The sequence below is a fragment of the Salvelinus fontinalis genome, chromosome 13, assembly GCF_029448725.1.
Source record: "Salvelinus fontinalis isolate EN_2023a chromosome 13, ASM2944872v1, whole genome shotgun sequence".
Lineage (NCBI taxonomy): Eukaryota > Metazoa > Chordata > Actinopteri > Salmoniformes > Salmonidae > Salvelinus > Salvelinus fontinalis.
Genome location: NC_074677.1, coordinates 13360408 through 13375218, shown reverse-complemented (window position 1 = coordinate 13375218; position 14811 = coordinate 13360408). Strand labels below are relative to the sequence as shown.

The following is a 14811-nucleotide window of genomic DNA, read 5'->3' as shown; positions in this document are numbered from 1 at the left end:
CGTTAATCATAAGGCATACACCCCCGCCCTTCTTACCAGAAAGATGTTTGTTTCTGTCGGCGCGATGCGTGAAGAAACCAGGTGGCTGTACAGACTCTGCTAACGTATCCCGAGTGAGCCATGTTTCCGTGAAACAAAGAACGTTACAATCTCTGATGTCTCTCTGGAAGGAAACCCTTGCTCGGATTTCGTCTACCTTGTTGTTAAGAGACTGGACATTGGCGAGTAGTATATTCTAGAGCGGTGTGCGATGTACCCGTCTACGGAGCCTGACCTGAAGACCACTCCGTCTGCCCCTTCTGCGGCGCCGTTGTTTTGGGTCGCCTACTGGGATCCGATCCATTGTCCTGGGTGGCGGAACAAACAGAGGATCCGCTTCGGGAAAGTCGTATTCCTGGTCGTAATGTTGGTAAGTTGACGTTGCTCTTATATCCAATAGTTCTTCCCGGCTGTATGTAATAAAAACTTAAGATTTCCTGGGGTAACAATGTAAGAAATAATACATAAAAAAACTAAATACTGCATAGTTTCCTAGGAATGCGAAGCGAGGCGGCCATCTCTGTCAGCGCCAGAAATGTATAACTTCAACTGTCTAGGAAGGTGGCCATGATTCCACACCCCTATGTTTATACACCCGCTTCATATTAAGTTGTATATTTAGCAAAGTCTAATCAACACCTAGCTGTGTATATTCCACTGAAGATTGTTATAACAAGAGGGACACTATCAAATTGTATCGCCTCTGTGGCCTGTGTGGTCTAACAGAGTCTGCATGGGTTCGAATCCGACCCCTGAGACCATGAATTTGTTCCCGCCCTTGTTCCCGCCCTTACCTGTCACTTTCACGCTCCTCCTCCTGTAATTGGTCCAGGGTGTAAGGGCTGAAGTCAAAGTGGGTGCTGGTTAGGTGGACCATCCCGTCCAGGGTGTCGCCCAAGTGGAGCCCGTCGGTGCTCAGTCTGGGCAGGGCAGAGGAGGGAGTGAGTCCTGGAGAGGAGGGAACAAAATAGGAGGAGAGGTCAGGGGTTGTACGTAAAAAGCATCTCAGAGTAGCTGATCTATGATCAGGTCCCCACTGTCCATGTAATCTTATTTTCATTGTGATCTAAAAGACAAGACTGATCCTAAATCAGCACTTCTACTCTAAGACACTTGATACATATGGCCCCAGAGGGAGACTCTTACATTAGAACAATCTAAGGTTAACGGGCTAATGTCCCTCTCCAGGTGGATTAATAATGTTCCATTCAGTTCTACCAAGGCTTATGTCCTTCTCCAGGTGGATTAATGAAGTTCAATTACATTTTAGCAGGGTGAATGTCCCTCTCCATGTAAATTAATAAAGTTATATTCTACGTCCAACCAGAGGCAATATGGTCCTAAGCAATATGGCGAAGGCTCACGTAAGTTTCTTCATTCTGAAGGTCAAACAAGATCTCCATGGAAGAGAAGTGCGTTAGTCAACAGTTGTCTTATCGAGCGGTGGAAAAAGCTCAAGACTAGAGATACGCTATAGTCTAAAAGCAGTGCAAAAATAATATCCGCACTACACACAGCAGATGTTTCAAAAAGAAAATAGAGAGGGGTCGTTTCGACAGATCATATGCAGACAAAGACTAGACAACGTTTTGAAAACAAGGCCTCCCCCCAATTAGGAATAAACAAGAAAAAGCCAAAGAAAGCAATTATGTTGGGCTGGGCCACAATAAACCAGGCTAAGCCAGTGTAAAAGAGTCCTGACAACAAAAGGCCAAGGAGAAAACATGTCTGAGAGGAGGGAAGTGTATGACAGAACAAAAGCAAACAGACGACGTGGGGAGGAAAAAAAGTGAGGAAGTCAGCTTGGAGGGAAGACATGAAGACAGAAAGAGAGAGCGAGAGAGAGTGAGAAAAGATAATTGGTTATACTGAATCAAGTGAGTCCACCCCTCAAATATATAGCTATTTGAGTATTTGGAAAAGCACTAAAGCGCTATACTGTATGACACAATTCTTTACCTTCTATCATTATTTGAGAGAAGTGGAAAGGAAAAGGCAGATAGGAAGAAACAGTAAGGAGGAAAAGCATAGGTTGGGGGAGAGAGGAGGGGTCCTTACCTGAGTCAGAGTCGCGTCCCGTCGGGTCGGAGCCCTGGCTGGCTGGGGCACTGTGGGGGGGGGATGCGATGTTGGCCAAGGGGTGGGTGGCCGCGTCAGAGCCTGGATCGCTGAATTGGCTGCGGGCACGGATGCCGCCTGCCGAGAATTCTGGTTGCTCTAAGACGCTGAGGGCGGGCTGGGAGAGCTGCTTCTGGGGGCCCCGATGCTTGTTCAACTCCATGGCCTTACTGACTACACACACACACACACACACACACACAGATATAAGCCAAACGAGAGTCAGAAGCTCACACAGCCATGCACAGCCCCACTATCTCCAAACCCAGAGCTCAGGGTGAAAGAAGGAGCAGCAGCTATGAAGAGGGAGGAGGCTTGAGACGAACCACAGTGAGTGGCTTGGCTGATACAATACAGATATAGATCAACTAGATTGGCCAATTGGTTGAGGACGGCAAAGTAGCAATGTTATGACAAAAGGGTCCATATCTTCCTCATTTCTAAATGGACATCTGATCAAATGAAAAGGAGCAGTATGGAAGTACAGACGTATTTATCTCAATATGAAATCATACATTTTTTAAAATCATCACACTGATTAACTGCAATACTTATTATACTTGTAAAATGTTTTAGTCATGATACATAAATGTCTCCCAAGGCTCTTTGAACATGTAAATGAGTGTGTGTGCAAGTCTAATATGTGTATATCTATGGAGGGAGCAGCACAACGTAATAGGGAGCTGGCCCACACAACTCCAGACAGGCACTTCCTGTTGCGGAAGTCCACAATCTCCTTACAGCGCTGGATGTGAGATGTAATGTGTCTGAGCCTGAACACAACACCACTAGCTTCTGTCCTCAGTGCAATACCAGGGCTATATATTCCCTTGAACTAAGTTCAAATATCCACACCTGCATACTACTGGTGATGTATTGGACATGCATATTAGGTAAATGCTAGTGTGGATATTGGCACATAGGGATGTGTGTTGTTATTTTTGTATATAAAAAAATGTGTCACTACAGAGCCTGTTACACATCTCAAACTAACCATTACCGTTTTGTTTGCGTTCCAAACTGGCACACTAGGAGGGAACCGTTAAGTGTACTACATCCATTTGTAGTGTTCCACACTTACTTGAAGCTGAATCCACGCGGCTGGGCCGCCGAGGAGGGCCGAGGATGCTGGGAAAGCGAGGCTTCTTCACCTTCTCCTCCCCCTCTTTCTCAGGTCTGATGCTCTTCTGCTCCACAGAACAAAACATATACAAACTGCCCAGTCAGAGAATTTAAAACTGGGTCACTTTCAGTAGGCAAGTGTTGTAGAATGTTTTATTTAATTTTTTAAAATGTATTTTACCTTTATTTAACTAGGCAAATCAGTTAATAACAAATTCTTATATTCAATGACGGCCTAGGAACAGTGGGTTAACTGCCTGTTCAGGGGCAGAACGACAGATTTGTACCTTGTCAGCTCGGGTATTTGAACTTGCAACCTTTCGGTTACTAGTCCAACGCTCTAACCACTAGGCTACCCTGCCGTTGAAGATAGACATGTCATGAATAGAGCTGCCGTGATTCCTTATTATACATATTCTACATGTCAAAGAGGCATGTTTGTTTTATGCTATTTTTATCTGGAAGTTGCACAATATTGTTCCCTACTGAACGTTACCCTGGAAAGCTGCTAACAAGTGAGACACTGTCACCATGCTTGTTACCAAGAAAAAACTCACAACAAGAAGTTAAACAGTGCCGCTGTGTGAAGAAACTGAATAATTTATGCTACATCAAATTAGAAGTTCCTACAAGCTGTAAAAGACCACGGTATTGTGCTAAAATACATAATAGATGCATCAAGCTGGTTGTGTACAGTGTGTGTGTGTGTGTGTGTGTGTGTGTGTGTGTGTGTGTGTTGTACCTTGATCTTGGGCAGGAAGTTGATGCGGACTCGTTTGGGCTCTAGGCTACGTGGTTCCTTTACTTTCACCCCCAGGTGTTTCATATAGGTGAGGATGACATACTGCATAGTAGTGCTGCAACACAATACACTATTTATTAATTGTTTATATTACCATTAACCCAGTATAGCCCACTTTATCTTAATATAAAATCATTTAAATCATCATATTGATGATATTATTATACTTAGAAAAATGGTTTAGTCATGATACATAAATGTCTCCCAAGGCTCTTTGAAAACAGTAATTCTAATAGGACACATGTGCTTCTAGTGATTGATAACATGTGGGGAAAATCGAATGAAAAGTTTAGGAAACTGACCTAATCAGTTTTTACTAATCGCCCTATTCTTTAATACCATTCATATTGTCAGAACAGGGTCGTGTTAATTAGGGCGTGTAAAGGAAAACATTTTGCGCAAAGGAAAACGTTTTGCAACTAAAAACAAAAATATTTTTTTCACAAGAACAGGTAGGCCCTCCCCACTTCGGTCTGTTTTCTTCCATTTGGTACTAATGAACACCACCCTGGCACAACTCAAAGTGTGTAGTACCACAGATCTCCAACAGATGGAAGCAGATGACACTATTTTTTAAACTTGTATTTAACCTTTTATTTAACTAGGCAAGTCATTACGCTATGATGTAATGGCAGATACGATGTGTCCTAAATGGCACCCAATTTGGGCAAAAGTAGTGCATAATATAGAGAATAGGGTGCCAGTTAGGTTACTGAATATGTGTCCCATGTCACTTCAACAGCTCTTCTCACAGCATGGATAGAAACAACATGCTGATGGAATTCACGTATTAGAAATATGCAGCCACAACGTGAGCCATTCCCCAAATAGACCACACAACATTGTGCACGCACACACACACACACACCATCTGTCCTAGCACACTGACCCCTTAGTCAGAACAGAACGCTGGATAGCCATATGGGATATGAACCACTATCATATTCTCTGTGTGCTAACTACATGCGACTGAAAATAGTGGAAAGAAATGGTTTAGAGTATTAAACCAAGAGAACATAATTCCAATACGCGTGGACTTCTGATCAGGGCTGTATACACAAAGCATCTGATAGTAGGTGTGGTGATCTAGGATCAGGTCCCCGCTGTCAATATAATAATAAACATCAACTTCCAAAAGGGGAAATGATCTTAGATCAGCACTCCTACTCCGATAGGTTTTGTGAATACAGGCCCATATGGTGTGGGTGTTTCACGTCGACCTTCAAAAGTAATACACAACCACTGTATGACCACACACACTCACTTGAATTCATTCAACAATCAACACGCTACCTCCCCAGCAAACTTTCTAAACTCTAGTATGAGAACAGACCTATCCTCGTCATATTGTGACATCATGTGGTTAGTTACTTTAACATCAGGGGTCTGCAACAGGTGGCCGGCAGGGATTTTTTGGGGCCCTCAAGCAAAACAGGAAATCTGTATCTCAGGTACGAAATAATCATTTTCAAATACAATCTCTTATTGAGCTTAGTTGTGGTCAATATGCAGTGTACAAATTATTATAATTATGTTGCCCCCCCCCAACCATCCACTGACGAAAACCTAGTTGCCAACCCCTGCTTTAGATTAAAAAATCTCTCCTTACCACTTCTCCTCTTCTGTGGGCTGTGACGTCAGCCTGGATGAAGAGAAACACATAATAGGGTTAAGTGACACACACACACACAACAATAAGCAGTTTCACTTCTACTTCAAATAGACAAATGTGTAGTCTGCTTGTACAATGGTAATGCAGTTCTATTAGCCCATGTCTAATATCTCAATTAGTCATTATGTGATCCCTCACATCCTATCTCCTCGCCTCCTTCTCAACTGTATTGGAGGAGAAGATCCAAGGTCCCTTCTGACCTTTTTCTCCAATAGGTTTTGAGAAGGATGAGAGGAGAGAGGATGTGAAGAATCAATAAAGATTAGTTGAGAAACAGCCCATGACTGGCGAGCTTTCTGGCACAAAATGGCTGCCGTGCATCATTCAGGTGGGTGCTACACATTGGTAGCTACCCATACATATATAAAAATGTTTGAGTGTGAAAAAGTCCCCTATATCAATAAATTCCAGGAATTGTGTACAGATCCTTGCGACATGAGGCTGTGCATTATCATGCTGAAACATGAGGTAATGGTGGCGGATGAATGGCAAGACAATGGGCCTCAGGATATCGTCACGGTATCTCTGTGCATTCAAATTGCCATAGATAAAATACATTTGTGTTCATTGTCCGTAATTTATGCATGCCCATACCATAACCCCACCGCCACCATGGGGCACTCTGTTCACAACGTTGACATCAGCAAACCGCTCACCCACACAACACTATACACATGGTCTGCAGTTGTGAGGGGGTGTTACTGCGAAATTCTCTAAAACAACGTGGAAGGCGGCTTATGGTAGAGAAATTCTCAATGAATTCTCTGGCAACAGCTCTGGTAGACATTAATGCAGTCAGCATGCCAATTGCACGCTCCCTCAGAACTTGAGACATCTGTGGCATGGTGTTTTGTGACAAACCTGCACATTTTAGAGTGGCCTTTTATTGTCCCCAACACAAGGTGTGCCTGTGTAATGATCATGTTATTTAATCAGCGTATTGATATGCCACACCTGTCAGGTGCATGGATTATCTTGGCAAAGGAGAAGTGCTCACTAACAGGGAATAAGCTTTTTGTGCATATGGAACATTTCTGGTATCTTTTATTTCAGGTTATGAAACCAACACTTTACATGTTGTGTTATTTTGTTCAGTAGAGAATAATTTAGGATCTCTGTGATGCTTAGGCCCAAAATATTCATAAAAGGACCGAAATATTCACAAGGCAATTTCAAAAGGCCAAAATCTGCATGTGCATGCACATGTCAAAACATTGGTGACTAGTAGCTATAGTCTATCCCGAAACGGCTTAAACCTTCACACTGGCATCAACAACACTAAACAACAGGTGAGTGCAGGTAAGAGAGACTGTCTTGGGAGAGTGAGATGATATCAGTGGTCTTGAAAGTACGAGTGTCTGTCTGTCTGTCTGTCTGTCTGTCTGTGAGAGAGCGATAATATCTATCTAAATCGCTGTAATCTGTACAGCTTGGCGTGTTTGAGGCCCAGAGAGCGGAGACACGCAAGCACTGACCTGGAAAAAATTCCCAGAAATGGCACGTGTATGTGGTACAATGTTTTCTACACACACGGTAACTGTAACAACAGAGTGGTTCCATGTCATTTCAGCCATGACACCTAGGGACGGGCACGGGTATTCTAATATTTTAATATCCCAACAGTATTCCAATAATTGCGAGAGTATTCACATTTCTTTTTATCATAAGTCTATTTTAACAATGAAAAGTATTTGTCTAAATTAAGTATGTGACATTGCTACACACAAGGATATACCATGACATTAGACATTTTTAATTCAATAAAACAACAAACTTTGAATTAATTTGTATGTGTGCCCCATAAAATGACATACCGTAGTAGCCTACACAGGCTTCACACGTTTGCTGTTATTGTCGGCCATTCAAAGTGGCACTGTGTGCAGTCAGTGGCTCCATATGTACTAAGCAATGTGGGAGATCTCTAATCAATGCAACATGGAATTACAATAACTTTTTATTTAACCCTTATTTTACCAGGTAGGTTGACTGAAACCACATTCTCATTTACAGCAACGATCTGGGGAATAGTTACAGGGTAGAGGAGGGGGATGAATGAGCCGATTGGAAGCTGGGGATGATTAAGTGGCCATGATGGTTTGAGGGCCAGATTGGGAATTTTAGCAAGGACACCAGGGTTAACACCCCTACTCTTACAATAAGTGCCATGGGATCTTTAGTGACCTATTTAACGTCCCATCCAAAAGACGGCACCCTACACAGGGCAATGTCCCCAATCACTGCCCTGGGGCATTGAGATTTTTTATGTTTTTAGACCAGAGGAAAAAGAGTGCCTCCTTCTGGCCCTCCAACACCACTTCCAGCAGCATCTAGTCTCCAATCCAGGACCAACCCTGCTCAGCTTCAGAGGCAAGCCAGCAGTGGGATGCAGGGTGGTATGCTGCTGGCCAATTACAGTGTCAAGTTAGTTAAATGAGATGGAGTAAGCTATAACTAAAAGAAACTATCAGGTAGGCTGTTGTTTAATCTGAATGGAGTTGTTGTAGACAAAGACAGCAAGCGCAGAAAAATAGGCTCAATTACTTTTAGCCTAGATAGATAGCTAGCTAGGTAGCTGGCTAACATAGCTGGATATCTTAGCTAGCATCTTTACAACAATTTGATGCAGTCAAGACAGGCACTACCAGATGCGATGACAGATAACCTATGAAATCTATACATTTGTCTAACTAGCACGAGTCTGTATTGCTACTCTCTCCCCCTCCTGTGTAAAACTCACCGGCACCCAAGTTGAGCAGGCTGCGCAGCAAGTCAGTTCCCAAGTTTAACTTATTAAACAAAGTTGTTTTTATTTTTGTATTATGTATTTCGTCTATCAGGATATCCCCCAAAAATCAGTTGTGGCTTTAGCCAATTTTTTTGGGCTTCCTAATTTCTTCCTCATTATATTTATTGAATATTATCTGAATCCTGTAAATTAAAATTGACAATTTGGGTCTAATCGTTTAGCTTAATTTCTCAGAGACCAAATTATATTTCAACAAAATAATGTTTCAGAAAAGTTATTTGTATCTGTTCTAGAAACAGTGTTGTTGGGTGTTGAAATCCTCTTTCTTGTGCTTTGAGGTTGAACGACCCAGCACTCCTTTCACCTCTAACCTACAATTTATAACATTACCAGACTAGATCATCCTTATGGTGCTGATAACATCATCTTCCTGTGATTGTAATGGCATGTGTGTGTACGTGAGTGACAAAGAATGTGTGTGTGTGCAAGAGAGAGAACGAGAGAAAGAACGTGCATCGTGCACTACACTTGCCTCCTGTCGATCTCGAAGTGCAAAACAGAGACCTGACTCGTGTCATGTTATCACTCAATCATCTTGATGATGAGGGAGCGCACACGATGGAGCAGTGACTGTCTGTTGAGGAACAGGCTGTCTTACCATAGTGAGCTAGGTTATAGGACTACATCATGGGCTGGATAGAAGCAGTTTACCGTCTTCAGAACTGGATAATAATTGTTTTATTTGCCTCTTAAAATAATACTATAATTTTCCCTTCCCGCATGGATAATTTCTTTCATAATAAACTTAAACCTGATGAAACTTGTCATTAGAATTTTTCTATAGGCTATTGATATTCTTTGTTCTCTCATATTATTAGTTCTCTTGCTACACAAAAGTATGTGGACACCCCTTCAAGTAGATTCGGCTATTTCGGCTATTTCAGTCACACATTGCTGACAGGTGTATAAAATCGAGCACACAGCCCTGCAACCTCCATAGACAAACATTGGCAGTAGAATGGCCCGTCCTGAAAAGCTCAGGGATGCCACCTTTCCAACAAGTTAGTTTGTCTAATTTCTTCTCTGCTAGCGCTGCCCCGGTCAAGCCTAGTGGTTAGAGCGTTGGACTAGTAACCGGAAGGTTGCAAGATTGAATCCCCGAGCTGACAATGTCAAAATCTGTTGTTCTGCCCCTGAAAAAGGCAGTTAACCCACTGTTCCTAGGCCGCCATTGAAAATAAGAATTTGTTCTTAACTGACTTGCCTAGTTAAATAAAGGTTAAGTAAAAAAAAGATAAACTGTAAGTCATGTCTTTGTGAAGTGGAAACGTCTAGGAGCAACAACGGCTCAGCTGTGAAGTGGTAGGCCACACAAGCTCCCAGAACGGGACCACCAAGTGCTGAAGAGCGTAGCACGCAAAAATTGTCTGTCCTCGGTTGCAAAACTCGCTACCGAGTTCCAAACTGTCTCTGGAAGCAACATCAGCACAAGAACTGCTTGTCGGGAGCTTCATGAAATGGGCTTCCATGACCGAGCAGCCGCACACAAGCCTAAGATCACCATGCACAATGCCAAGCTTTAGCTGGAATGGTGTAAAGCTCGCCACCATTGGACCCCGGAGCAGTGGAAACGTGTTCTCTGGAGAGACGGAATCTGGGTTTGGCGGATGCTCAAATGCATAGGGCCAACTGTAAAGTTTGGTGGAGGAGGAATAATGGTCTGGGCCTGTTTTTCATGGATCAGGCCCCTTAGTTCCAGTGAAGGGTATTCTTAACGCTAGAGCATACAATCACATTCTAGACGATTTTGTGCTTCCAACTTTGTGGCAACAGTTTGGGGTAGAACCTTTCCTGTTTCAGCATGACAATGCCCCCTTGCACAAAGCGAGGTCCATACAGAAATGGTTTGTCGTGATCGATGTGGAAGAACTTGAACACCTTTTGGATGAATTGGAACGCCGACTGCGAGCCAGGCTTTATCTCCCAACTTCACTAATGCTCTTGTGGCTGAATGGAAGCAAGTTCCTGCAGCAATGTTCCAACATCTTGTGGAAAGCCTTCCCAGAAGAGTGGAGGCTGTTGTAGCAGCAAAGGGGGGGTCCAACTCCATATTAATGCCCATAATGTTGGAAGGAGATGGTCGACAAGCAGGTGTCCATATACTTTTGGTCATGTTGTGTACCTTAAGTTTTTAGACTATTCAAATAATGAGATGTAACTCTAACATTCATTGTTTGATATGGAGAAAGCCCTGCATAAAACAATGAAGCGTAGCCTTCAGTCTTATTCATAGCCAATCGAATGGAGATGAAAGGGAATATAGGCAAAGTTTTTTTTTTAAACAGCTAGACAAAATATAGTGGAGTATCCAGGGATGGGCAACTTCGATAGGGCCACAAAAAAATCTGAACTCAGCCCCTCTCCCACACACATTTTAGTGGCCCCCCTCTTGACAGTGGAGAGAACATTTTTACATTTTAGAGTTAAGTTTGTGCAATTCTACACACTTTGCCATGGTGGCAGAGAGCAGATTTTGCAATTTTATAACAAATTTCGTGAAATTCTACTAATTTTGCCATGGGGCAGAGATGAAAATGATCTGTTTTACTGACTAATAAAATCAATGGGGGCTCCCCAGCCGGTAATTCAACCATGATAATGCCGCAAAACTAACTTAGCAATCTAAAAATTGCTGACATGGGCTAATTGACTTGACTAAAAGTGACTGACATAACAAGAGAAAAATTGCTGATGCACAGCCAAATTGCACCTTGTGTATTCCACTATTCTAACTCACAACAGTAAGTTGAGACCCACACAGTTCCTACAAATATATGTTTTTTTACTTCTGGGGAGGGGGGGTTGCCATCCCGGTTATAGCCTAATGCATTTTTGCACTGCTATGGTGCAATTCTCTGCTCTGTCTGGCCTATATTCCCCTCTTGCGTTCTATATATAACATTTTTATTGAAATAGGCTATAGCAAAGAATAGGCAAATTGCTGGGAATGTCACTTGTGTACTTCCCTGTTGTGCGCTGAGACACTCCGTGTTCTGCTGCGCAGTACCAGTCAAGTTCAAATAGGCTAAACCATTGTCTGTCACATCACTCTCTCGTCACCATCAACGATCGCTGTCAATCATCGTTGATACACAATGTTATCGTAATATCGCCCAACCCTAGTGTGCATGTATTGCAGGGACTTACAGAACGTCCTCTATCTTGGAGATGATGTGTTCGGCACAGGAGCGTTCTCTCTCCAGCGACACGCGGTCTCTCACCCTCTCTGTGTCCAGCTTAGCCAGCTCCCCTTCTGCCAGGGTCAGACCCATGCTGCGCTTCTGCCTGTAGACACACACTCACACACAGATGCACAGACACAGGCAGACACACACACACAGACAGATTCACACGCGCACACGCACAGATGCACAGACACAGGCAGACACATACACACACGCACAGACATAGGCAGACACACATACGCACACGCACAGATGCACAGACATAGGCAGACACACACACAGACACACGCACAGATACAGACACACGCACAGATACAGACACAAGCACAGACACAGACACACGCACAGACAGATACACACGCACAGACAGATACACACGCACAGACAGATACACACGCACAGACAGATACACACGCACAGACAGATACACACGCACAGACAGATACACACGCACAGACAGATACACACGCACAGACAGATACACACGCACAGACAGATACACACACACACACACGCACAGACATAGGCAGACGCACACACAGACACAGACAGGCACAGACACAGACAGGCACAGACACAGACAGGCACAGACACAGACAGATACAGACACAGACAGATACAGACACAGACAGATACAGACACAGACAGATACAGACACACGCACAGACACAGACAGATACACACACACACACAGAAACACGCACAGCCAGATACACACACACACACACACACACAGCCACGCACAGACAGATACACACACACAGACAAACGCACAGACACACGCACAGACACACGCACAGACACACGCACAGACAGATACACACACACACACGCACAGACAGATACACACACACACACGCACAGACAGATACACACACACACACGCACAGACAGATACACACACACACAGACAGATACACACACACACAGACAGATACACACACACACAGACAGATACACACACACACAGACAGATACACACACACACACACACACGCACAGACAGATACACGCACAGACAGATACACACACACAGACACATGCACAGACACAGACACATGCACAGACACAGACACATGCACAGACAGATACACACACACAGACAGATACACACACAGACACAGACACAGACACACACACACACGTGTATGATTAATCCATGAGGAAATACGACATCACAGCATCATTATGTGCACATCATCTTTGAGAAATGTGAGTTTGTGCACGTGTGCGTTTGTGGTGTGCGTGTGTGGTATGTGTGTGAGACCGTGCGAGTGTGTCTGTGTACGTATGAGTGTTTCTGTCTGAATGTGTGTGTGTGTGACTGACCTGAAGTCCTCTAGGTTCCTCTGGATGTCTGGTAGCAGTGTGTCCTGTAGCAGCTGTATGTAAGGTCTGTGCAGTTCCTCTGGGATCAGCTCAGGTCTCCGCCGCTCTGGGAACACACAACAGCATGTTTGCCAACACACACACACACACACACACACTCGTTTTGAAGCGGTGTCTCTTTTTTGGAAACATTCTAATCAATTACACTCGACAATACACTACTGCATTGCTAAAACTGTTGCTAAACTAATACAAGACATGAGATGAGTAAGTAATAACTCACCTAGTTCAGAGGCCATAAACTCAGGCACAGCTACTTTCAGATTCTGCAAGGGGGAAAAGAGTTCTCAGCTAGAAGACCGTCTGCAATACAACCACAACAATACCCTTTCCTCTCCTTCACCCACCGCACCAGATAAAGAGTGTACATTTAAAATGATCCTAATTATCTGAAAGGAGAGTAAAACCCAACAGACAGACTTCTTCCAGCAGCTGGGGTTTTAAAAAGTTGGTAGTCAATGCCCCAGAGACAGACACACACACTGGTGTGACCTATCTATTCTATACACGTGTGTGCCCCTGTCACGTGTGTGCCCCTGACACGTGTGTGCCCCTGACACGTGTGTGCCCCTGACACGTGTGTGCCCCTGACACGTGTGTGCCCCTGACACGTGTGTGCCCCTGACACGTGTGTGCCCCTGTCACGTGTGTGCCCCTGTCAAATCCCCTTAAAAATACTTTAGCTGAGTCAAAAGTTACAGTCTTCTTTGTGTGTGTGTGTGTGTGTGTGTGCCCCTTTACTTGCACATATGTGTGTGTGTGTGAATGCATGTGTGCTTGTACATAATGTGTGTGCACAAGTGTGTGTCTTACCGCTGCTCGGTCCATAAAGAAAGTATGGAAATCCATGAAGATCCGTCTGGTCTCTTTGGAGTTGGTCTGCTTGTACAGGTCAGCGTAAAGGTAGCACAGCTGGGAGAGAATCAGAGGCAGTTAGGTCTAAACTACTGACCAAAGCATTCTGGGGTCAAACTACCAAATTGCTAAAGTGCAACTGCTGTACCCTAATGAGAAAATATCAGCGTTCATTAGGGGCTGCAAAATGTGCCCAAATTTCTGGAAAACCTGTGGAATTTTGGGACAGTTACCATAATGCTGCATGCCTAGAGCTCAAGCAGTAGCTACTATGGATGTACTTTATGAATGGTGTGAATGAGTGTAAGAGTATGTGTCTGTTAGGCAGGCATTTTGTTTTGGTGTGTGTCTGTGTGTGGTTGACTTACCAGAGGTGCAGGGTCAAACTGAGAGACCACATGATGGAGGAAGGCGGCCAAGTGAGCGGGCCGAGACTTGAGCAGCTCTATACTCTGAAAACAACTACACTGACCGTTGATCTGCGAGAGAGAGACCAACAGAAAGTTTGAGTAAGAGAGAGACATTGAGAAAATGAGACAGAAACAGACAGGAGAGAAATAGAGAGAGAGAGTCACCCGGCCTCCCGGGTGGCGCAGTGGTCTAGAGCACTGCATCGCAGTGTTAGCTGCGCCACCAGAGTCTCTGGGTTCGCGCCCAGGCTGGGCTGGGTTCGCGCCCAGGTTCTGTCGCAGCCGGCCGCAACCGGGAGGTCCGTGGGTCGACGCACAATTGGCATAGCGTCGTCCGGGTTAGGGAGGGTTTGGCCGGTAGGGATATCCTTGTCTCAGTATGTAAAAATGTAATAAAATGTATGCACTCTACT

General features: G+C 44.1%; 1 protein-coding gene across 7 annotated transcripts in view; it reads right to left on the bottom strand.

Annotated features, from left to right (window-relative positions):
• arhgef12b (Rho guanine nucleotide exchange factor (GEF) 12b) overlaps nucleotides 1–14811 on the bottom strand; it is a 121941-nt gene that overhangs the window by 22656 nt on the left and 84474 nt on the right. For all 7 annotated transcript variants that reach the window (XM_055941779.1, XM_055941777.1, XM_055941780.1 and 4 more), the window contains 10 exons: nucleotides 14357–14467; nucleotides 13947–14045; nucleotides 13357–13399; nucleotides 13074–13179; nucleotides 11707–11844; nucleotides 5691–5723; nucleotides 4022–4136; nucleotides 3239–3344; nucleotides 2098–2331; nucleotides 834–987 (listed from right to left, as the gene is read on the bottom strand). In XM_055941779.1, coding sequence (XP_055797754.1) covers nucleotides 834–987; nucleotides 2098–2331; nucleotides 3239–3344; nucleotides 4022–4136; nucleotides 5691–5723; nucleotides 11707–11844; nucleotides 13074–13179; nucleotides 13357–13399; nucleotides 13947–14045; nucleotides 14357–14467 — 1139 coding nt within the window. The remainder of the gene's footprint in view (nucleotides 1–833; nucleotides 988–2097; nucleotides 2332–3238; nucleotides 3345–4021; nucleotides 4137–5690; nucleotides 5724–11706; nucleotides 11845–13073; nucleotides 13180–13356; nucleotides 13400–13946; nucleotides 14046–14356; nucleotides 14468–14811) is intronic.